Source organism: Canis aureus, chromosome 12 (genome assembly GCF_053574225.1).
Source record: "Canis aureus isolate CA01 chromosome 12, VMU_Caureus_v.1.0, whole genome shotgun sequence".
In the NCBI taxonomy this organism is placed as follows: domain Eukaryota; kingdom Metazoa; phylum Chordata; class Mammalia; order Carnivora; family Canidae; genus Canis; species Canis aureus.
In genome coordinates this window covers 29,401,131-29,425,777 of record NC_135622.1, presented here as the reverse complement: position 1 = coordinate 29,425,777, position 24,647 = coordinate 29,401,131, and the positions used below count along the sequence as shown (strand labels likewise).

The 24,647-nt window shown below is 40.5% G+C and overlaps 1 protein-coding gene and 1 pseudogene across 4 annotated transcripts in view; one reads left to right on the top strand and one right to left on the bottom strand.

Annotated features, from left to right (window-relative positions):
- The window catches only part of ACOXL (acyl-CoA oxidase like), a 348,364-nt gene that overhangs the window by 165,736 nt on the left and 157,981 nt on the right, over nt 1–24,647 (top strand). For all 4 annotated transcript variants that reach the window (XM_077843324.1, XM_077843323.1, XM_077843322.1 and 1 more), the window contains one exon: nt 7,401–7,554. In XM_077843324.1, coding sequence (XP_077699450.1) covers nt 7,401–7,554 — 154 coding nt within the window. The remainder of the gene's footprint in view (nt 1–7,400; nt 7,555–24,647) is intronic.
- LOC144281370 (malate dehydrogenase, mitochondrial pseudogene) lies at nt 9,943–14,227 on the bottom strand (annotated as a pseudogene).

Below are 24,647 nucleotides of genomic sequence, written 5' to 3'. Positions count from 1 at the left end.
GATGGAGGCTCTCATCAGGGCCCATGTCCTATGAATTTTAAGTAAAGTGGGAAGCCAGTATTGCAAAGAGATTTCACCAGCTCTTTGCTAGGAGAGAGTTTCATGAGTCTTTCTTTCTTTCTTTCTTTCTTTCTTTCTTTCTTTCTTTCTTTCTTTCTTTCTTTTTTTTAAAGATTTTATTTATTTATTCATGAGAGACACAGAGAGAGAGAGGCATAGACACAGGCAGAGGGAGAAGCAGGATCCATGCAGGGAGCCCGATGTGGGACTCGATCCCAGGACTCCAGAATCACTCCCTGGGGCTGAAGGCAGGTGCTAAACTGCTGAACTACCCAGGGATCCCCCAAGTCCTTCTTTTCTTAAAGCCTATTTTGTTTCTTATTTCTCACCCATTTCTACCCTAGAGAATGATTAGGGCTGTGTGTGTGTGTGTGTGTGTGTGTGTGTGTGTGTGTTAGGGAGATCAGCAGGGAGTCATATGTACATTTTTAAAAAATGCTCAGCTCTGAGACTCTCTGAGAATCATTGTAGGGCAGTCACAGCCCGGGAGTTGGGTGATAGTACTATAGCATAGACTGAGAATGCTGTAAACTTTCTCAGGGCACTGATATGCACATTATTTATCATGAAAAGAGCATGACTTTAGGACTAGGAAGTCCTAGGTTTGACTCCTAGCTCTGTCCTGTCTGGGAGACCTTGACTTAGGTATGTGACCTCAGTTGGCCCTCTGTTTCCCCATCTATCAAGTGGGGATATGATTTCCTATTTCATGGGGTTGTTGTAAAGATGAAGTTAGATAATAAATGTAGAAGCTCATTGCTTATAGTAGTTGCTCAATACAGTTAGGTTTTCTTCATCTAAGTGCCAATTAAACAAATGATGGTTTCCCTGTTTTTCCATTTGTCCCAGCTCAATGGTTTCAGTTATGAAGTTTGATAGCAGACTTGCCTATTTGCTGTAGAATGAGGCCCCAATGCAACATTTTTTGCATATTCAGGTTTCACTGAGGAAACAAGGATATTCAGACATTGTGAGATTATTCTATGGATGGAAACAGGTAAATAAATACCTTGAGCCAAAATTGATTTTGTCATTAAGGAAATGAAAAGGCAAGCCACAGAATGGGAGGAAATGTTTGCAATATATATATCTGAAAATGGGATGTTATATAGAATATATGCTAACACTGAAAATATAATTCAACTAAAAATTAGATGAGCAAGCCAATAGATTTAAAAGATTCAAATAGACACTTGACAAAAGAATATATATAATGATCAGCCAATATATAATATATACATGAAAAGATGCTAGTTATCAGGGAAATGCAAATTCAAACCATGAGGATACACTATTATGTATCCACTGGATTGACAAATTTAAAAAGACCAAAAAGACCAATTATTGGCAGACATGGAACAACCAGAACTCTCCTACACTGTGGGTAGGAATGTAAAATTGCACAACCACTTTGGAAAACTGTTTGGCAGTTTCTTAAAAAGTTAAAAATATATCTACCATATGACCCAGTCACTTCCCTCCTACATATTTACTGAAGAGAAATAAAGACATATGTCTCCCCTAAGATTTTACATGAATTTCCATAGTGTTTTCTTTGTAATAGCCCTAAACTGGAAACAACCAAAATGTTCATCAACAGTGAATGCAAAAATAAAGTGTGATATATGCATTGCATAGATGGAATTCTAGTCAGCAATAAAAAAGAGCAGCTACTAATACATGCTACAGTATGGATGAATCTCAAAACAATATGCTGATTGAAAGAAGGAAGACATAACATGCTGTATAATTTTATTTACATAAAATGTAAACTACTTTCTAGTGACAAACAGCAGGTTAGTGGATGACTGGAAATGAGGATCAATCAAGGAAGGGATAGACTGTAAAAAAGCATGAGGCGTTTTTTGGAAGGTGTTGGAAATGTTCTGTAGCTTGATTGTGGTGTTATTCTCATGGGTATGTACAGTTGTCAAAATTTGTTAAATGGCATGCTTTGAATGAATGCAGTCTGTTGTAAAATAAATTACCCTCAATAATGCTGATAAGGAAAAAAGAGAAATTATTTATTTAAAGCAAAAATAGCAATGAATTTTATAACATATGTAGAAGATATAAATAGATAGGTAGACAGATAGATATTAAATAATCTCAAACAGTAGCACAATAGATGGGTGAATGAAATGGTAGTATATTGTATTATTGTAAGGTTCTTCAATTATCTGAAAAGTGTTATAACATTATATGAGGGAAGAATGTGTTAGGTTAAAGATGCATATTTTATACTATAAAAATCACTAAAAAGTATACAAGTAACATAGTTAAAACTCTAACAGTGGGATACTAAAACCTATGCAATTAATCAAAAGAAGACAGAAGCAGAGGGAAAAGAGAACAAAGAACACATGGGATAAATAGAGGAAAGATTGCAAGATAATAGTTTCAAACTCAATCGTGTTAATAATTACATTAGATGTAAATGGTTTAAACACTCCTACTTAATTTACAGATTGTCAGACATAATAAAAAAATCAAGACTGAACTAGATGCTTTCTATAAGAAATGCACTTAAAATATAAAGACAAATTGATTAAAAGTGAAAGAATAAAACATTTACACCTGCAAACATTAACCATAAGAGAACTAGAGTGGATATATTAATATTAGATAAAGTAGACTTCAGAAAAAAGAATATTACCAGAGATAAAGAGGAACTCTTTGTAATGATAAAGCAGTCTACTCATCAAAAAGGCATAACAATCTGAATGTGTATGGACTCACAAAATAGCCTTAAAATACTTGAAGCAAAAATGGAAAGTATTGAAAGGAGAAATTAACAAATCCAAAATTATAATTGCAGACATTAGTCATTCTCTCTGAGTAACTGATATAATAAATAGTAATTGATATAAAAATTGATATAATAAACAGCAATATGAACATTACTAATTAACTTGACTTAAATGATATTTATAGAATAAATACTCTATCCAACAACACAAAATGTACATTTTTTACTTATTTTTAAATTTTATTTAAGTATAATTAACATACAGTGTTTATTAGTTTTAGGTGTATAATATATGTATGATTCTTCAATTCTATACATTTCTCAGTGCTCATGAAGATAAGCATACTCTTCATCCCCTTCACCTATTTCACTCATATCCCCCAGCCACCTGCCCTTTGATAACCACAAATTTGTTCTTTATAGTTGAGACTCTAGCTTGTCTCTTTTTCTTCTTTGTTCACTTGTTTCATTTCTTAAATTCCACATATGAGTGAAATCATATGGAATACATCTTTCTCTGACTGACTTATTTTACTAAGCATTATACCCTCTGGGTCCATCCAAGTTGTTGCAAATGGCAAGATCTCATTCTTTTTATGGCAGAATAATATTCCATTATATGTATATATATCACATCTTCTATATCCATTCATCTATTGATGGATGCCTTTGTTGCTTCTGTATCTTGGCTATTGTAAATAATGCTGCAGAAACACAGAGGTGCATATATCTTTTGGAATTAATGTTTTCATTTTCTTTGGGTAAATGCCCAATAGTGGAATTACTGCACCATATGGTATTTCTATTTTTATTTTTTGAGGAACTGCCATACTGTTTTCCACAGTGGCTGCACCAATTTGCATTCTCACCAACACTGCACAGGGGTTCCTTTCTCCCCCTATCCTTGCCAACACTTCTATTTCTTGTGTTTTGGGTTTTAGCCATAATGTGATATCTGTGGCTGTGATTTGCATTTCCCTAATGATTTGTAATGTTGAGTGCCTTCTCATATGTTTGTTAGCCATCTGTATGTCTTCTTTGGAAAAATGTCTATTTTTTTCAAGTGCACATAAAACATTTATCAAGACAGACCATGTAAATTTAAAGGATTGAAATCATACAAAGTATGTCTTCTGATTAGAATTAAATTAGAAACGAATAACAAAAACATCTGGAATAATACCATGTATTAGGAAATTAGACAACACACATAATTTATAGGTCAAAGGAGAAATCACAAGGGAAATTAGAAAATATTTTGAATAAAATGAAAATGAAACAGAACATATCAGAATTTGTAATGTATAGCTAAAGCAGTGCTTAGAGGCATACTTATAATTAAAATACATTAGAAAAGGATAAAGGAAAAAAAAAGAAAAGGATAAAGGTAGAGAATCAGTGGTGTAAATTCTCATTTTAAGAAGCTAGAAAAAAAGAACAAATTCGAAGCAAGCAGAAATAATAATATAAATGAAAGCAGAAATCATTGAAATAAGAAATAGCCAAAAAATAAGCATAATTAATGCAAAAATAATTTTTTCTTTAAAAGATAGATAAAATTTATAAACCTTCAGCTAGATTAATTAAAAAAAGAAGAGACACAAATGATCGATATCTGAAATAAATGAGAAGACATCACTACAGATCCTATAGATATTGAAAGGATAAAATGAGGGACACCTGGGTGGTTCAGTGGTTGAGTGTCTGCCTTTGACTCAGGGCATGATCCTAGTGTCCTGGGATTGAGTCCCACATCAGGCTCCCCGTGGAAAGCCTGCTTCTCCCTCTGCCTATGTCTCTCCCTCTCTCTCTCTGTGTCTCTCATGAATAAATAAATAAAATATTTTTTTAAAAAGAAAGGATAAAATTAAATATTATTGTTATTATTATTGATGTAACGTCAATGTAATGCCAATATGTGTGACAATATATATGAAATAGAAAATTTCATGAAAGACACATATTACCAAAAGTGACTCAAAAAGAATTGGAAAATTTGAATAGCTTCATCTGGCGTTGCTGGTAAAATCTACCAAATACTTAAGAAAAGAAAACATATTAACTTTACACAAATTCTTTTGGAAAATGAAGGGAAGACTTTGTAACTCATTTTAAGAGCATTAATTACCCTGACACCAAATATCAGAAAGGGAGACAGAACGTAAAGATTGCTAACTCTGGGAAACGAACTAGGGGTAGTAGAAGGGGAGGAGGGCGGGGGGTGGGAGTGAATGGGTGACGGGCACTGGGGGTTATTCTGTATGTTAGTAAATTGAACACCAATAAAAAATAAAAAAAAAATTACCCTGACACCAAAAACAGACAAAGATATTATGAAACCAATATTCCTTGTGAACAAAATGTTATAGATCACATACAGTATATTTTACTGTAAAATAATATACAATGATCAAGAGGGATTTATCTAGGAATGTTAGGCTTGTTTAACATTTGAAAATCAATCTATACAATTTGCCATATTAACATTATAAACGAGAAACATCATATAATCATCTCAATAGATGACACTCAATTGATAGAGAACAGTCAGTGAATCAACACCTCCAACTGCCATCACTCTTCGCGATCTCCAGAGTCTGAAGGATCAGTTGAGAAGACCAGAAAGGCTATACTTCATGGTATTTCTCATGAGTTTGAGGGGCTTCAAGGAAAGTACCCAGCTCAGTGTGTTTACCACCCTTGAGTTTAGAGCCTGATCCTGGTGTTTGGTTGAACATAGAGAGAAAGAGTTCACTAAAGATTTTATTCCCAGCAGTTGTTAAAAACAATAACTCATTTTAAGAGATTTTAAAAACAAAGTCAATAAGAAGGTGTTCAGAAGAAGGGAGAGAGAAGGAAACCTGTATTTTCCATTATAGTATTCTGAAACATGGTGAAGAAAAAACCAGAACTGAGGGGGGAGGTGTGCAGATGCAGGAAGGCCAATAGATATTGTCTGCACAGTAGTCATGACCACAGGTGGCTGAGAGATGAAGGAAAACAGTGACTTTTACCACGTTGAAGGAAGATATTATTCATATCTGTATACATTTCTATTGGTGCTATAACTAATTGCCATAAACTTGGTGGCTTAAAATAACACAAACTTGGGCAGCCCAGGTGGCTCAGCAGTTTAGCACCGCCTTCAGCCCAGGGCCTGATCCTGGAGACCCGGGATTGAGTCCCATGTCGGGCTCCCTGCATGGAGCCTGCTTCTCCCTCTGCCTGTGTCTCTGCGCCTCTGTCTCTGTCTCTCATGAATAAATAAATAAAAACTTTAAAAAAAAACAACAACACAAACTTGTTGTCTTATAGTTCTGGAGATCAGAAGTCTGAAATGGGTCTCAATGATAAAAATCTGTCAGCAGAGCTGTATTCCTCTTGGAAGCTCTAGGAAAGAATTGACTTCCTTGCCTTTTCTAGCTTCTGGAAACTACCTCATTACTTGGCTTTGTGGCCCCTTCCTCCATTTCAAAGCCAGCAATGGCTAGTTGAGTCCCATGTTGCATCTCTCTGACTGCTTTGTTGTCACATCTCCTTCTCCTGCCTCGCTCTCTTATAAGGACCCTCATCATTACATTTGGGCTCCTGGATAATCCAGGATAATCTCTCAATTTCAAGATCCTTGATTTTTTTTTAAAGCTTTATTTATTTGAGGGATGCCTAAGTGGCTCAGTGGTTGAGCATCTGCCTTCAGCTCAGGGTGTGATACTGGAGTCTTGGGATCAAGTCCTGCATTGGGCTCACCGTGGGGAGCCTGCATCTCCTTCTGCCTGTGTCTCTGTATCTCTGTGTCTCTCATGAATAAATAACATCTTGAAAAATAATTTTTTAAAAAAGATTTATTTATTTGAGAGAGAGAGAGAGACAGAGTGATAGCAAGAGTGGAATTAAGAGAGAGGGAGAGAGAGAAAAAGACTCTCCACTGAGCAGAGAGCCTGACATGGGGATGGATCACAGGACCCTGAGATCATGACCTGAGCCGAAGGTAGATGCTTAACCAACTGAGCCACCCAGGTGCCCCTTAAGATCTTTGATTTAATTGCATCTGAAAAATCCCTTCTGCCACATGGGGTAACATATTCTCAGGTTTCATGGACGAGGACCTGGTCACTTTGGGGGCTATTATTCTGCGTAACACACTTTCAACGGAAGTAGAATTAGAAAAATTAAAAACATGAGAGACTCGTAAAACATTTCTGTGTGAAAGGAAGAGGGATATAGTTTGGATTATGATCTTATACACTAGACTGCAGCAGGGAGAGAGTTACATTGAGTGCCTGCTTTTTATGGGGTCAAGGGGTGTGGAGACAGATGCCAATGTGAGCAATGGGGCCTCTGACGCCTGGACAAAAAGCAAGGGTGAAGTTTTCCAAGGGGAAGATGGCATGGGGGATCCTCATGGAGGCAGAGCACAGAGTGACAGTTCTGCAGGGCACATGGAGACTTTGGTAGCATCTGAGGAAGGTGCAGAGGTCACCCTGTGCTTGCCTCAGATGCGCCTGTGCCCTGGTTCCTGGAGCGGGGGTAGGGGTGCTGCTGCGTCCCTCTCACGTCTGTGCTTCCCTTGCTCCTCTCGCTCCTCTCGCAGGTATGCCGGGATCCTCCTGGACGAGGACATCTTCCACGGGAAGGAGCTGGCGGACAGTCGGCCGTTGCAGGCGCTGGTGGCGGGGCTGAAGGCCTACAGTACCTGGGAGAACGTCCGCTGCCTGCAGGACTGCCGGGAGTGCACAGGAGGCATGGTGAGCCCTGCGGGCCCCAGAGCCCCCCAGGCCTCCCCGCTGCAGCATGCGCGAGGCCACCGCTGTGTGCTCACCAGCAGGCCACCACCTTTAGGCAGAAACCTGTTACCTTTGTGACCCTGGGTGCATCAGCTAGCCTTGCCATCCGTGCGGTCTGCCTCCTACCATGCTGCAAGGACTGATGGGGATGACTACATTTGTAAAATGTAGCCCAGAGGGTCTGGCCCACACAGGCCTACAATAAATGTCATTAAACTTGGTGGTGGCCATTGTTGGCAGTATGGGAAAGGGCCAATGAGAGTCAGATGATGACAGCACTGCTCCAAAGTTTGAATCCCTTGGGAAGAATGCAGGAAATGACCTCAGAGGTGTCCAGCCTCAGGAAGAAGGTAGACAGGGATGTGCCAAGCATTTGGAGACTGCTTAGGGGGTCCCCAACCCTGGGGCTCTAGCTGGATTGTGCAGTGAGGGGCACGAGGTGTGAGAAATCTCAGTATGAATCTTTGGAGAATTGAGGGGGACTCTGAGGACAGCTGGAATCTGTGCTCGATTCTCCTACAACCCTGAGAGCAGAGGCACTTTCAAGATGTAGGAAACAGGATATGGGGAGTTTCTGCACCCTTGTGGGGGCTCCGAGCTGATGAAAAGCAGAATCCACATGGGGTCTGTGAGGGATGGCAGGTGGGGTATGGGGCTGCGGACCTGTGCCATGGTGCCATGGCAGGGCTGTAGGGATCAGCTATGGTGGCAGCTAAGTTTTATCCCCAGATGACAGCCCTGCATTGGTGACCCCCAGAGACTGCACTTCTTCACTGGCATGTAGGCTGGATGCAGGCACTGCTGGAGCCTCCAAAAGACATTCTCTGGAGAAAGGGGGCAAGAAGGACCCCCTGTTGGGTTTTTGACCCGAGTTTGATCCTGAACTTGGCTGAATATTGGCCTGTAAACAGCAGTTCTGAACCTGCAGGGGAGGATTACGAATTTTACCCTCAGTGAGAAGGGGTCAAGAGCAAGTTAAGGGCAGTGGTAGAAAATAAAGAGGGAAGGATAAGTTTTCAGAAACTCTGCTGTCCTGCTGCTCTGTATCAGAGCTGGGGCATTTGGAAGGGTGAGGAGTGAGGGATGAAGGGCAAGGAGTGAGGAAGGGCTGGCCCTTCATGGCAGGCCCAGCCCAAGAGTTTCTTCCACATGAACAATATGGATGGGAATGAGGACCTCCTGTGTTCTCATTTGAAAGCCAGTGTGATCATTTCTCTTAAAGTGGCTAAGGAAAGATGTGCCAATGATGTAGGGAGGGTTCAGTTAGGTAGGTGTGCACTCTGTATCTATGATGATGGTGGGGATGATGGTGGTGAACATGCCTGCTTTCCTCCTGTGGATGTTGTGTGGGAGTCCACATGGAAGGAAGGAGAATGCAGAACAAAGTAACAGCTGGCACTGGAGCACAGCTGAGCCAGTTGCTGAGGTCCTCTGAGGCAGCCAGTTACAATGGCTCAATGTGACTTTTCTTAGTGACCTGACAAGGTGGGAGACTCCTGCCACATGGCTGGTTTCCACCTATAACTCCAGGGAAGTGGCTATCTCTTGGAATCGGAGTTTGCTGGCAGCAGTTAGAAACAGAACTCAGAGATTCTGTGGTAGAGCAAGAAAGTTTAAGTTAGCAGGTAGGAGGTAAGACCAAAAGTGACCCCTCCAGCAGAGGCAGCCCACATAGGGGAGAGTTGGGGCTCTGCTAGCAGTGCTGAGCAGATGCAGATACTGTGGCTTCTGATAGGTGACTCAACCCAAGAGTGTGCTCAAAACCACCTGTGGTCTTTTCGTCTTCCTCCTTTGGCTCATTCCCTTTGATGCATTTCTTGGGCTGATTTGCCCAGTGGTCTCCTGCCCCTGGGCCTTCATACCCTCCCAGATGACCTGATAGACAGGATGGTAGACAGGTGGACTGATGGCAAATAAGATGATGGATAGATGGATTCATTAAATTGTTGCTCTGTGTATTCATTACCTCTGATAATTTAGTTTCACTGGAATGTTACTAATTTGGCTCTTTGGGATTTATGATTATGTATTTGAAAATGGGAAAGGGAAAAAAGGCTGTTAGATGTCTTGCAAGCATCGACACTGCCAAAAATGATCAGTTCTTCCTGTCTGCTTGGCTTATCTCAGTCCCAAGGGGAATATTCAAGACGCAGCAGCCTCTAGCATTTGGTCTAGGTGAGAGCTCACCATCCCAGCATTGTTACTCTTAAGCTATTCTGTGCAAACCTTTGGATTCAGAGGTTCTTTCTCTCCACGTTTATTGTTTCCATAGCACTTGGTGGTCTATTTTTTTTTTTTTTAAGAAAATGGAAGCCTGATTTTATTGATGCACACATTGACGGATCTGCGATTGGAAGGGGCGGTGACGTTAACATGACACTGGTGGTTAACGCAACGGAAACATGAGGGCAGGAGATGGCTTTGCAGGGACACGATGCCTTCATAAGTTAGGGAAACGGACTGCTAGCTGGCTGCCCTTTCATTTCATGTTCTTCACAAACTCCTCTCCCTTTTTGATGGAGGCCTTCAGCTCGGGGATGGCTTCTGCTATCATCTTCTCTTCAAAAGGGGAGATCTTGCCAATGCCTAGATTTTTCTCGATGCCCTTTTTCCCCAGCAGTAATGGTGTGGAGAAATAGGCACAGTCTGCTTCCTGGGATTTAACAAAGGAACATTCGACAACTCCTTCCTTCCCATTCATTGCATCCACAAGGGAGAAGACAAACCGGGCTCCAGCGTATGCCACGGACAGGGTGGCGGAGCCTGCTCCAGCTTTGGCCTTCACCACCTCCGTGCCGGCCTCCTGGATCCGCCCAGCGACGGCTGCCAGCTGGTCCTGGGGAAGGTCCACCTTGGGAGTGCGCTGAGAGATCAGGGGGATGATGGTCTTCCCGGCATGACCGCCAATGACAGGCACATTGACTCGCCCGGGATCCAAACCCTTTAGTTCTGCAATGAAAGTGTTGGCCCTGACAATGTCCAGGGTCGTCACCCCGAAGATTTTATCAGGGTCATAAGCTCCGTGTTTCTTGAAAACCTCCGTTGCAATTGGGATGGTGGAGTTGACCAGATTTGAAATGACGCAGATCATGGCCTCGGGGCAATGCTGGGCGCAGGCCGCAGTCAGGGTGGCCACGATTGAGGCATTGGTGCTGACCAGGTCATCCCGTGTCACGCCTGGTTTTCTTGGGACTCCGGCTGGAATAACCACCACATCGCAGCCTTTGAGGCAATCCGGCAGCTGCTCGGGTCCGAGGTGGCCTTTCACGGTTGCTCTGGTGTCGATGTGGCTCAGATCTGCGGCCACTCCCGTGTATGAGCAACATCGTAGAGGGTCAGGCGGCTCCCTAAGGGGCTGTTCTTGAGAAGCCGCGCAAGGGGCTGCCCCATTCCTCCGGAAGCCCCAAGCACAGCTCCTTTAGCCTTGTTCTGGGCCGAGGTGCTGAAGCTGCGGCGGAGAGCGGCGCAGGAGCCGGCGGCTGGCAGGTGACACCAACGACCTCCACACTGCTTGGTGGTCTATTTAATAGTATCATCACTGTGCCTCAGGAAGCCGTGGGGAAGTCTTAGGTTGGCTCTTTCTACAGAAGCCTCAGCAACTGTTGCTTTCTTTGGGTGATAGCTTGAATGTTGCCAGAGTGACATGTAGTTGCTAAAAGAACATTCTTAGCAGTGAAGTAGATAAATGCAGAGTACAAGTAGAAACATAGTCTATCACTTTTTGTGCATAAAGCCTGGGCTAAATGAGATCTCGTACAAACTCTTTCTCCAAAATTAGATCGTCAAGTAAACAATACTGGTTGGAACTTTTCATAATTGGTGTTCACGCAAGCACGTCATGGTCTTAATGACTGCTGATTAAGAGTCATTGTTCCCTCTTTCTAAATTCTGTCTGTGTGCAGAGCGGTGTACGAGGTACACATTCCCCGTCCTGAGGGCCAGGTAACGTGAGAGTGGACAGTATACATGGTGCGTGGAACTGAGTGACCCTAGAATTCAGTCAAATGAGTGTTCAGGGACTGCCAGTCTGACCAGGTTGAAGTTACATGAAGTCACTCTCCTGACTAGAACAGCAGGACCCTGAACATCAGGCAGCGAGAATGAGGAAATAAAATAAAACCAGATGAGCTTTACATTTTTCCCAGTTTACTACCTTGAGAGTTTCCACACCATGCCTTAGGAGGGGCAACCAAGGCAGAGCCCAGTGAACTTGCTGATTTGAAGACACAAAGCTGAGAGTCAAGGGAGACCAAAGTACCTGGAATTCACTGGCTAGAGTAGGAGACGGAAGAGAACTTAGAGAGAGAACTCAGGCATCTGCGGTGGTCCCCTTCAGACATTCAGATGAGCACCGATTATTGCATGTGAGTGAGGGAAAGAATCACCTGGAAGATTTGGAGGGAACAATATCTGGTCTTCACACGGGGCTGGGAATAGTGCCTTTTCCCACAAGCCAGGCTGGAATACCTCAAAACTCAACCTGAGGAAAAAAGAAGTGTGTAAAAAAACAAAGTTAAGGATGACAGCAGATTGCTTTCTTAATATATAAGATTTTTTTCTTAGTATTTACATCTCTTTAAAAGGGAATTGAGGGGCACCTGGGTGGCTCTGTCAGTTAAGTATCTGACTCCTAGTTTTGGCTCAGGTCCTTCTAATCTCAGCATTATGGGATGGGGCTCAAAGGGTAGTCTGCTTGAGAGTCTTCCTCTCTCTCTTCCCGTCCTTCCCCTTGCTTGAACACACACACACTCTCTAAAATAAATAAATCTTTTTAAAAATTAGATAACTGACTCTCTTAACAAAAGTAATTTCAGTGTAGAGTCAGTTTTTATAACATATGTAAAAGTAAAATGTATGACAATAATCACATAAAGGCCAGAAGGGGAGAAAAGGAAGTATACCATTGTAAGGTTCTTATGCTACACCTGATGTCTATATCTCCTGAAAGTAGACTGTGGGAAGTTGAAGACCTATAAACCCTAAAGCTACCACTGAAATAAAAAAAAAAAAAAAAAGAGTTATAGCTACTAAGCCAACAAAGGAGTTAAATGGAATTCAGCAATACTAAGTTAATCCAAAAGAAGGCAGGAAAAGAAGCAGGGGAGAATGAAGAGATTGTTCAAATAAAACACAAATAGCCATATGGTAGATGTAAACCGAACCATGTTCATAAACGCTTTACATGCAAATACCCCAATTAAAAGGCAGAGATTGCCAGATTGGATTAAAAAAACCAAGACCCTACTATAATGCCTATAAGAAACACACTTCGAATATAAAGACACAAAGAGATTAAAAGTAAAAGGATGAAGAAAGATATGCCATGCTCACAACTCATCCAAAGAAAGCCAGAGTGACTGTTAATATCAGACAAAGCAGATTTCAGAGCCAAGAATGTTGCCAGGGATAATAAATAAGTCCATTTCATAATGACAAAGGGACCACTTCGAGAGGATATAATAATCCTAAACCTAATAACAAACTTAGCAGGTTAACAATAATTGGGTTAATAACAGCCTTACCTACTTTGGTTATTCCCACTTTGCAGATGAAAAAATGGGGGCTTAGAGCAGTTGGACTTGTCTGAGCTCCCACAGGTGGCTAGGGGATTTAAAGCCCGATTCGCCTGACCCCAGAGCCCATGTTGATATTGTGAAGCTGTGCCCCAGGGAGGAGTGGGAAATCATACTGAGGTGTCTGGGAGGCTCTCCAAGGAGGAAGGCTCACCTTTGTTGTGTGGAATGGACAGATACCCCTGGGTAAATGGGACCCCATTGCACACTGCATTTGCACACAGGTCCTGCTTCAGTTTAATGAGCCTCCTAATCTTTTGAGGCCCACACTTAACCAAAGATGAGGTCTGAACTTCTTGGGGCTTAGTGTCTCTGGTACTGCAGATCTGCCCTTCCAACTGATTCTTTATGCTGATGAAAGGCAGCCTCTTCCCATATCAGACACAGTATATGCAGGGACCCAGGATCCAGGGGCTGGAGTCTCTTTGCTTTTTACTTGTTTTAGTTAACAGTCACTAAGCACTTTCTATAGATGTAGGCAACTTTATAAGTGCTCTGCATATAGGAACTTAGCTAACTCTCCTATTAGATGAATACTATTATCAGACTTACTTTCCAAAGGCAGAAACTGAGGCCAGAAAGAGATTAAGTAACTGGCCAAGGTTAAGCAACTAAAAAGTGGCAGAGCCAAGCTTTAAGCCCTGAAAATCTATCTCCAGAGGCCATGCACCAAACCATTGGGTCATATGCAAATGAAGTGTGCCCTATGCTCCAGAAAATAGCTGAGTTCATGTTAATGGGATGAGCAAAGTTTGAATCTAGCATGCCACTTTGCACCTGTGTGACCTTGGTCAGGTCTATGTCATTCCTGAGCCTATAGACTCATGTTGCTGAGCTACCCAGAAGTTGGCATTAAACTGGATCCTCCCGTAATGGGGGAGGTTGACTGGCATGGCCAGATTCTATTCTTCTTAGACTCTCTGAGGTGATTCCTGGCTCTTGCCCTCTGTTGTACGGCTGAGGGAAGGAAGGTGGGATGTGGCTAAATTACTCACCCCAAACCTCTTCAGTAAGTCAGGGAGGGGTTGGAACAGGAGCTGGTATGCTCCTGCTCCTGGCATGCAGCCGGGCACCATTCCCAAAGGCCGGGGCTTTGTGCTCACACATGTTCTGCATTTTGGCTTCTAATCTCAGTATGTAAGTGGAGAATCCAACTGGCCTCATTTGAACATGATGAAAACCCTTCACCTGCCCATGTGGGAATACCCGGTGTCAATTCTGCGGGTTCTGGGTAGTCACATGACTCAGGCCTCAGCTGCTCCTCTCTGCTTCCACCTTCTTTCTTTAAGGATTAATGGGGTCAACCAAGTTCTTAGGACCATTGCTATTTAACTATACTTGTACATTGTCTCTTTTCTCCATACCCAAGCAAACTCAGATTGAATTTCCTACAATTGTCTGAGAAAGGAATAGGGAAACAGGACCTGGATTATAGAAACCTCTTATGAGGCTGAATGGTCAAGAGGAGCAGTGTAAGAGGTAGGGAGGAGCACTCATCACAGAAGGGGTGGGATCTCCTGGTCAGGGCAACGTGACCCTGGATCTTACCACTGGGAGCCTTGGTTTCCTCATCTTTTAAAGCCTAGCACGTGATAGGCAGTCAGTAAATACTAGAATCTCCTCTTCTTTTTTCCTAGATGTGATCACATTGAAGAATCCCAGCTCTCTTGCCCTTCCCTTTCCCAATGACCCATTAGACACATGTGGAAGCTTCCTGGTTAGGGTTCCTTGAGGGGCAGCCTTGGAGAGTACAAGCAAGTCACATTCTCAGCATATCTGACTCCAGATCATCAGGGTCTGCAAAAACAGGCTTGGGGCCTAGACTGGCTGCATGGTTCCTGCTGCTCCCTCCACTGGAGTGAACTTAACAGGAGCCCTAGCTTTTGACCGTGGCCCTGACAACCACATTCTTCACAGGGACTTATTACAGTATCCCTGGCCTTTGCATGTTTCCTGTACCTGGACGACTGTGGCCAGAAGCTGTGCTCTCTATGTTGTCCCCTTTGATATCAACACTGGAAGATACCACTTCTAGGCTCACTGAGCCCTGAAGGTCACTCTCCACAGCAGAATTTTAGGGTTCCCTCCATCGGGGCCTGTGAGAACCTTCTCATCTCCGCCCCTGCTCCATTTGTCCTCATTGTGTTTCAGAATCCTACATGGAAAAGCAGACCTGGCTGAAGCAGAATAAAGAAATTTCTGTACAAAATTGGAGCAAAGAAAAGTCTCAGAAGAGATCTATGACCCAGCATGATGATAAGGTTATCAGCAAACATGCATTGACCATTTCTTTCATGTTGGACACAGAGCTGCTGTTTGCTGTTTGGAGATGTCATCCAGCTGGGCCATGACTGAGTCATTATATTTTAAAGATTGCATAAGAGAACATTAAAACAATTATAAGTGTTTGTAAATTTAAAAAAAAAAAAAAGTGGTGTGATGCGGAGCCCCTCCGTTATTTAGTAGACTTAATCCCAAGACTAATTCCACAGGGACATTCAACACCACCTCATTTATCTGGCATTGACCATTTCTTGGAACAAAGCCAAAGGCCTGAAATAAGCAAAACAGAACTCTGGGAATCCCAGTGAGATGACATGAAGTCTGCGTGCTGAAGCTCAAACCCTTAGTCATTCCTAAAGGAGCCTGGCCAGCTTCCTCTGGAGCCTGGTCATGCTTGTTGACTCTCACACATGGTTCCTGATTTCCTGAGGTGCTGCTGCAGAGTAGTAAGGATAGAGGGACTCTGAATACAAGCAGCTAAGAGTGCTGGTGACCAAAAAATAGCCAGAAGAACTAGAAAAAAACAGACTCAAAAATCCAAGAGCACAGTGGACCCTACTTCAGGCCCAAGAAAGAATCAAAACTCTTACGGAACATGAAATCCTCTCGGCAGAGTGGGTTCTGTGCAGCCAGGCAGGCTGGTGGCTGGTGCAAGGAGGATAGTCATTTGAAGGCCACCCCTCTATCCTGGGTGCTATAGGTTTACTATTCCCTGGAATAAGATAGATAGTATTTCTTTAACTGCTCAACTTTTCATAGTAATCCCCTGGATACGTATCTCTCAGAACAGATAAGTAGGTCAGCCTGACTTGGATCTAATATGGCAGAGACCATTTTGCTCCCCATCCAATTTCTTAAGAAGAAACAGAGCCAAGAAAAATCCTGGCTGGTGCCTGGGTCATGTGGAGCTAGCAATGCTGGTGGAGGTTTCTAGGTATGGAGGTCATGGATCCAGCTGGCTAGTATTGCATGTGTGAGCAGGGTAGGGGTAAATTGGACTTCACCCTAATGCCAAGTAACTGGGAAAAATTACTGGGTAATGCCAAGTACCTGGAAAGGGTTCGGGTATAGCCCATACTCAGAAACAGTCCCAGGATCTGGCAGGCCTGAGAAAGGACTGGCTGGGATCCAAGTGTTGATCCTTGTAGAAAGGTCCTCTCTGTGGCTACTATGACAGTTTCTTCATCTAGACTCTTTGCTCAACCCCAGTTTTTCTAGAACACCAGTGGATCTCTGATCAACTTCTTCCCTTTCCATTTCATTGATTAGAGAATCCTTTCTCTGGACAGAGTTCTTCAAGAAGAACCTCAACATTTTGGGACTCTGGATTAAATCCTAGGCTTCTCTTCATTTCTGCTGTCACTTTCTGATCATTATGCAGACAACAATCAGTTTGATTGTAGGGATTTAGAAAAATAACAATAAAAACACTGCATAATGATAAATTATTTCTCAACTTTGAAAAAAAAACTTACTCCAAGATTAGAGGACTCAGCTCTTTTTTTTTTTTTTTTTTTTCCCTCAAGAAAGGTTTCTGTTTTTGACTCCTTGACATTCTCTGAGTCCCTGCTAGGTAAAGTGCCAGACTCTATATAGGCGTTGCCACCTGTATTCCTCCAACAGTCCTATGAGTAAGAATTATTATCCTTATGGTTTTCACATGGATTGAAGAACCAAGGCCAGAGGGGAGATGCTATTTCTCCAGATCTAGTAGAAGGTGGAGGCAGGTTCTGATTCAAATCTCCCAAATCCAAGGCTTTTGTCCTTAATTCATGATCTTACTTTGTTGGGGGTGGGGGATGATAACTTTGTTTCTGGATCCTGGGTTCCATGTTAATCAATGTTCCATACTTAGCCCCTTCATTTAACGTAATCCACAATTTTAAAACAAACCTCTGTGTTTTGCTGTGGTCACTGGAAAGAATAATCTCCCAGTGAGAAAATCCACATGTCATATTTGTGAGTGTCTTATGCTAGCAGGTCTTATCTTGTCAGGTAAATTAGAGTGGGAGAGTAGCAGGCAATAAAACTGACCCTCATCACTGATAAAGAAAAGAGAGATTACTAAAATGACCCAAGAACAATCCATTTTATTGGCAACATTCCTTTGAAGATCTCAGCCCAAACTTCTTAAGGGCATAAAGAAGGCAATTGTAAATTTTATGTGAAATGGATAGCATTCAGACATATGAGAGGATAATGGATAAAGCTGGCATCAATCCTAGGCCAATATGCCAAATTTTGAATCTACTGTATTCTTGTTTTACCCTCCCTTAAGATTGTTCTTAACTCTCCAGATGGATTCACCCATCACATCAAGAAAATAAGGAGGGGGAAAAAATGAAGCTTCACAGGTTGACTTCTGATTTTGTGATCATCTTAGTTAAAATCCTTCTGGATGCAAGTTAGAGAGACTCATTACCGACTTGCTCAATCAGGGAAGGAGAAGAGACAGAGAGAGAGAGAGAGAAGAGGGAGCCAAGAGATGTGTGTGTGTGTGTGTGTGTGAGAGAGAGAGAGAGAGAGAGAGAGAGATAAAGAGAGAGAGAGAGAGAAGAGGGAGCCAAGAGATGTGTTCTAGAATCCAGATCTCACAAGGACCAGGAACTGGGAAGGGGTGTGAAGTGGAGGCATCTCCCTCTCTTGGGTCTCATTGTCTCAGCCTTTGCTGGGTGTCTGCTCATTCTCCTGTTCTTCTTCATTTGTGGCCACCCTTTAGCTATAAAGTTTATAGCATCTCCAATCCAGCTATGCTCAGTTTGAATTGTAGTACTTCCCAACTCTGTCATTTTTGGTTCAGGAATGTGGTTGCATATCATGAACATGCCTACTGATGCTTCACTAGTATAGGTGGTGAGACATTGAGCACATATCTATTATACAGCACAGCATTTTAAAATATAAAATATTTTAAAATATTTTCTAACTAATCCTTTCAGGCTTGTATATAGATATGGATCTCAACTTTAATGTTGATCTTATATCCAGCAACTTTGTTGAACTGCCTTAATAATTCTAATAATCTGTTTGTAGTTTTTTTTTTTTTTTGCATTTCCTGTGTAGATAATCATATCACAGGTGACAAATGATGGCTTGTTTCTTCTTTTATCATTATTTACATTTATGTATTTGTTATATTATTCAAGTGGCAAGGACCTCCAGTGCAATGAATGATTGAAAGAGGTGATTGATAACAAGCACCTGAATTTTATTCTTGACTTTAAAGAGCATGTGCTCATGGTTTCACCATGAAGGATGTTATTTGGTGTGGGTATGTTGCAGATATTCCTTTTCCCCCAGTTTTATTGAGAAATAATTGCCATACATATTGTATACATTTAAGGCATATAGCATGATGTAGTTTGATTTGTGAAATGAGTACCACAAACATCCATCTTCTCATGTAGATACAAGAAAAAGAAACGAAATAAGAAAATTATAAAGAAAAAGATTTTCTCCTTGTGATGAGAACTCTTTCTTAACTTCTTTCCTGTATATCATATAACAGTTTTGGCTATAGTCATCATGATTTATATCTCATCCCAGTACTAATTTATTTTATAATTGTCTTTTTGGTGATGGCCACTCCAACTGGCATAAGGTGATGTCTCACTGTGATTTTAATTCACATTTCATTAATGACTAGTGATGTTGAGCACTTCTCTTTTCTTTTCTTTTTTTTTTTAAGATTTATTTATTTATTTATGAGAGAGAGAGAGAGAGGCAGAGACACAGGCAGAGGGAGAAGCAGGCTCCATGCAAGGAGCCTGATGTGGGACACGATCCCGGGTCTCCAGGATCACACCCTGGGCTGCAGGCAGCGCTAAACCGCTGCGCCACCGGGGCTGCCCCTGTTGAGCACTTTTCATGTACTTGTTGGACTTTTGTATATCTTCTTTGGTAAAATGCCTATTCAAGTCTTTGCCCATTTTTAATTGGTTTATTTGTTGTTTGGGTTTTTGTTTTTGTTTTTGTTTTTGTTTTTGCTGTTGAGTTATATGAATTCTTTATGTTTTATATGTGAGATATTAGCTTCTTATCAGATATATGATTTGCAAATATTTTTTCCCATCCTATAAATTATCATTTCATTTTGTTGATGGTTTCTTTTATGGCTCAGAATCCTTTTGATTTGACAAAATCTCCCTTATTTATTTTTTATTTTGTTGCTTGTGCTTTGGTATCTATCCAAAAAATCTTTACCAAGACCCATGTCAAGGAGTTTTGTTCCTATATTTTCTTCTATCATGGTCTCTCATCTTCTATTTATGTTTTTAATCCATTTTGGGTTAATTTTTGTGAGTGATGTAAGAGTGGTGGGCCCAGTTTTGTTCTTTACATGTGAATATCCAACTATCTCAGCATCATTTATTGAAAAGGTTATTTTTTTCTCCATTGAGTATTCTTTGCTCCCTTGTCAGATATTAGTTGATTGTATATGTTTGGAGTTCTTTCCTGGGTGTTCTATTCTGTTCCATTGGTCTATTTGTATGTTTTTATGCCATTACTATACTGTTTTGATGACTGTAACTTTATGGCATAGCTTGAAATCAGGAAGTGTGATACCTCTCGCTTTGTTTTTCTGCCTCAGGGTTTCTTTGGTTATTTGGGGTCTTTTGTTGTTCTATATAGAAGGAGTGTTGTTTTTTTTTCTACTCTTGTAAAAAAAATACTATTGGAAGCTTGGTAGAGATTGCACTGAATCTATAGATGGCTTTTAGTAGTATTAACATTTAAACAATATTCTTCCAATCCATGAACATGGATACCATTTTATTTATTTGTGTCTTCTTTGATTTCTTTCAGAATATTTTATAGTTTTCAGTATAGAGAGCTTCTACCCCCTTAGTTAAATTTATTCCTAAGAATTTTATTGTTTTTGGTGCTGTTGTAAATGTGGTTGATTTTTTATTTCTTTTTTAGAAATTTGGTTGTCAGTATACAGAAATGCTATTGATTTTTGTATGTTAATTTTGTATCTTGCAACTTTATGAATCCATTGATTAGATCTAACAGTTTTTTGTTGAATATTTAGATTTTCTATATATAAAATCCTGTTTCTGCAAATAGAGACTAAATTTTACTTCTGTTCCAATTCTGAAACTTTTTACTTCTTTTTCTTGTCTGACTTCTCTAAGACTTCTAGTATAATGTTGTATAGGAATGATGAGACAAAGGACCCTTGTCTTGTTCCTGGCCTTAGAGAAAAGGCTTTCATCCTTTTATCATACATTAAGTATGTAACTATGGGCTTGTCATATACAGCCTTTATTATTTTAAGATATGTTCCTTTTATGCCTAATTTGTTAAGAGTTTTATTGTGGACGAATGTTGAATTTTGTTAAATGATTTTTCTGCATCTATTAAGATGATCATATGATTCTTTTCTCTTATTCTATTAATGTGTGATGTATTACACTAATTGATTTGCATATGTTGAACCATCCCTGCATCTCAAGGATAAATCTCCACTTGATCATGGTGAATGATCCTTTTAATGTGCTGCTGAATTCATTTTGCTAGTATTTTATTGAGAATTTTTGGATCCATATTCATCAAGATATTGGCCTGCAGTTTTCTTTTCTAGTAGTGTTTCTTTTCTAGTAGTAGTATTCTTTTCTGATTTTAATATCAGGATAATACTGGCCTCATAAAATGAGTTTGAGAGGGTTCCTTTCTCTTTGGTATGTCTGGAAGAATGTAAGAAGGATTGGTGTTAATTCTCCAGATGTTTGGCAAAATTCACCAGTGAAACTGTCAAGTTTAATCCAATCAGTAGTGAAATGAGATAGCGAGGCCAGGCAAAAGTTGGTCAAATCAGGCTTTTAATGGGACAGGCTCTCGGGCGAGGTTCCGCAGCCCGCAAGGGAGAGAGAGAGCAGGGAAGTCGTGGGCCAGGGAAGTCACCCCCAGGCAGGTCGCAGGAGGGTTTATAAGGAGTTTTTGGCGGGAGAGTTGGTAGGGAAATATGGGGTGAGGTTTCCTTATCTGGTGGTGTTTTTCAGGTTTTCGGTCTTTTCTGGGTCGTTTTTTTTTTTTTTTTTTTTTTTTTTTTTTTTCCGGTTAGGGCAGGGGTTACTGGTTTCATAAGCTAAGTTAGGGTAGGGCGGCAAGGTGGCATTGGCGGGAAGATGGGGGTAGGGCAGCGTTATTGGGAGGTTGCTGGCCTCCAGTTGGCCATTTTGAGGTCCCCAGTCTCTCCAGCCCAACAGAAACCATCTATTCCTGAGTTTTTCTTCAATGGGAAGTTTTTTATTACTGACTTGATCTCCTTACTAGTAATTGATCTATTCGGAATTTCTATTTCTTCCTGATTCAGTCTAGTAACTTCTCGATTTCCAAGAATTTTTCCATTTCTTTTATATGTCCAATTTGTTGGCATATAGTTGTTTATAGTTACAGATATTCTTTGTCATGTCAAAGAAAAGTCCGTTTTGCCCTTAGTTTCGGAAGATACTTTTGTCTGCATAAGTACTTTTTTTGACTGTTTTTTAGCAATATAAATAGATTAGACTTTTCGGGAATTATGTGCATTTATTTTATTGAGATAATTGTACCTTTTCCTTCTTTTAATCTGTTAATGTAATTGATTTACATTAATAGCTTTTCTAATGTTTAATAAACCTTGAGTTTGAGGATATAAACTTAATCGTGTGTGTGTGTGTGTGTGTGTGCGTGTGTTCAATATACTGTTGATTCTGTCTGCTAAGATTCATTTAGGACTTTTCCAGCCACAATAACAAGTGAGGTTGACCTGTATTTTTCCTTTCTAGCACTGCTCCTGTCCATTTTGGATTTCAAAGTTATACCACTTTCATAAAATAGCTTGGGCAGGGGTGTTCCATATCTTTTCCTATTTTCTCAAAGAGTTTGTATAAAATTAAATTATCTGTTCCTTGAATGTTTGGTGCAAATACATGTAAAGCTATATAGGGTTCATGGTTTATTTCTAGGAATATTTTATTTTATTTTATTCTTAAATAATTTATTTATTTATCCATGAGAGACACAGAGAGAGGCAGAGACACAGGCAGAGGAAGAAGCAGGCTCCCTGCAGGGAGCCTTATGTGGGACTTGATCCTAGGACCCCAGAATCATGACCTGAGCCAAAGGCAGACACTCAACCACTAAGCCCCCCAGGTACCCCTCTACGAACATTTTAAATGATTGATTCTCTTTCTTTAGTAGTTATAGCTATTTAGGTTTTCTATTCCTCTTGAGTCTGTTTTCATCATTTATATTTTTCCAGTAATTTTTCCATTTATTCTTAGTTTTAAAATTTATTGGCATAAGTTCATAATGCCCTTTCAATCCCTGCTGTATCTACAGTTTTGCTCCCTTTGCCATTCCTAATACTGTTTATTTTTCCCATCCCCTTATCTTGTGCTCTATTTTTGTGGTTTTTTTAAATAATAAACTTTTGGTTCTGTCGATCCTGTCCAGATATTATCTAGTTTTTCTATTTAATTTATTTTTATCTTTATTATTCATTTTATTCTACTTTCCTTGAGTTTATTTTCCTGCTATTCTTATAGCACCTCAGCTTGAATATTATCTTGTTAATTTCTGCAGTTTCTCCTTTTTATTATAAACATTTAAAGTAACATTTCTTTTTCTTTTTTTCTTTTTCTTTTTTAAAAGATTATTTATTTACTCATGAGAGACACGGAGAGAAAGAGAGGCGCAGACACAGGCAGAAGGAAAAGCAGACTCCATGCAGGGAGCCTGACGTGGGACTCCATCCGGGGTCTCCAGGATCAGGCCCTGGGCTGAAGTCAGCGCTAAACCGCTGCGCCACCCGGGTTGCCCAGGATGCAGGATTTTAAATACAACCAAAAGATCAAGCTTATTCTTGGCATTATTCAAATATTCCCTATTCTTACTGAGGTTTTGGCATGTCTGATCTATCATTTATTGAGCAGGCTAAAATCTCCCTCTGTTATTGGTAGGTTTGTCAGTATCTCTTTATAATTCTGTTAACTTTGGTCTCATTAGTTTGAATTTGTGTTATTTGATGTTTACAAATTTGTAATTGCTCTATCTTCCTTGTAAATTGAATATTTGGTCCTTCTGCAGTGACTCTTTAAACTCTAGCAATGCCTTAAAATATATTTTGTCCAATATTAATATATGGACAGAAGTTCTATTTAGTTGGTATTTATCTGTTATATCCTTTTACTTTATACTTTTATGTGTTATTGTGTTGCATCTTTGTTTCTTATAAACAACATTTATCTGGTTTTTAAATTTAATTTGCTATACCAACTTTTTTTACCCTTTTAGTCTAAATATTTATTGTCATCACTGATATATCTGAATTTATTTCTTCCACCTTACTCTTTGCTTTCTATTTGTTGTGTCTTATCTCTGCCTGTTTGGACTTCTTACTTTCTTTCAGATTTATTATTCCCTCCTTTCATTCTTCCCTCATCTGGTTTTCATTTTATTTCTGTTCATTTTGTGGTCACTCTAAGGTTTTTTGTTTTTGTTTTTGTTTTTCGAGAGAGAGAGGGAGAATGAGGGAGCGGTGAAGAGGAGCAGAAGGAGGAGAGACAAAATCTTAAGCAGACTCCATTCTCAATGTGGAGTCCTAAATGGGGCTCCATCTCATGGCCCTGAGATCATGACCTGAGCTGGAATCAATAGTCAGATGCTTAACCAACTGAGCCACTCAGGTGCTCCCACTCTGGCAGTTTTAATATACACATTTAACATACAAAGTCTAGGGACGCCTTGGTGGCTTGGTGGTTGAGCATTTGCCTTCAGCTCAGGGTGTGATCCTGGGATCCTGAGATCAAGTCCCACATTGGGCTCCCTGCAGGGAGCCTGTTTCTCCCTCTGCCTATGTCTCTGCCTCTTTCTCTGTGTCTCTCATGAATAAATAAATAAAGTTTTTTAAAAAAATCAACATACAAAGTCTAAAGTTAATTATCATCTTTCCTTTCTTCAAACAACAAAGACTTAGATTGCTTTCCCAAACTACCAGCTCCCCACCCTCTGTGCTATCATGTCCATTACTTTAGTACTACATTTTTTAATTCCACCAATTAGCCCTTGTATTTATTATTATATGGAACCAGGGTTTCTTAGAATTACTGCTTTCTACCCACATCTTTGTTTACAATTCCTCCTGGCATCTCTTTAGCTATTATCCTTATTCCTGGAGTGCCTTTGTCAGAATACCATTTAGTGTGGGTC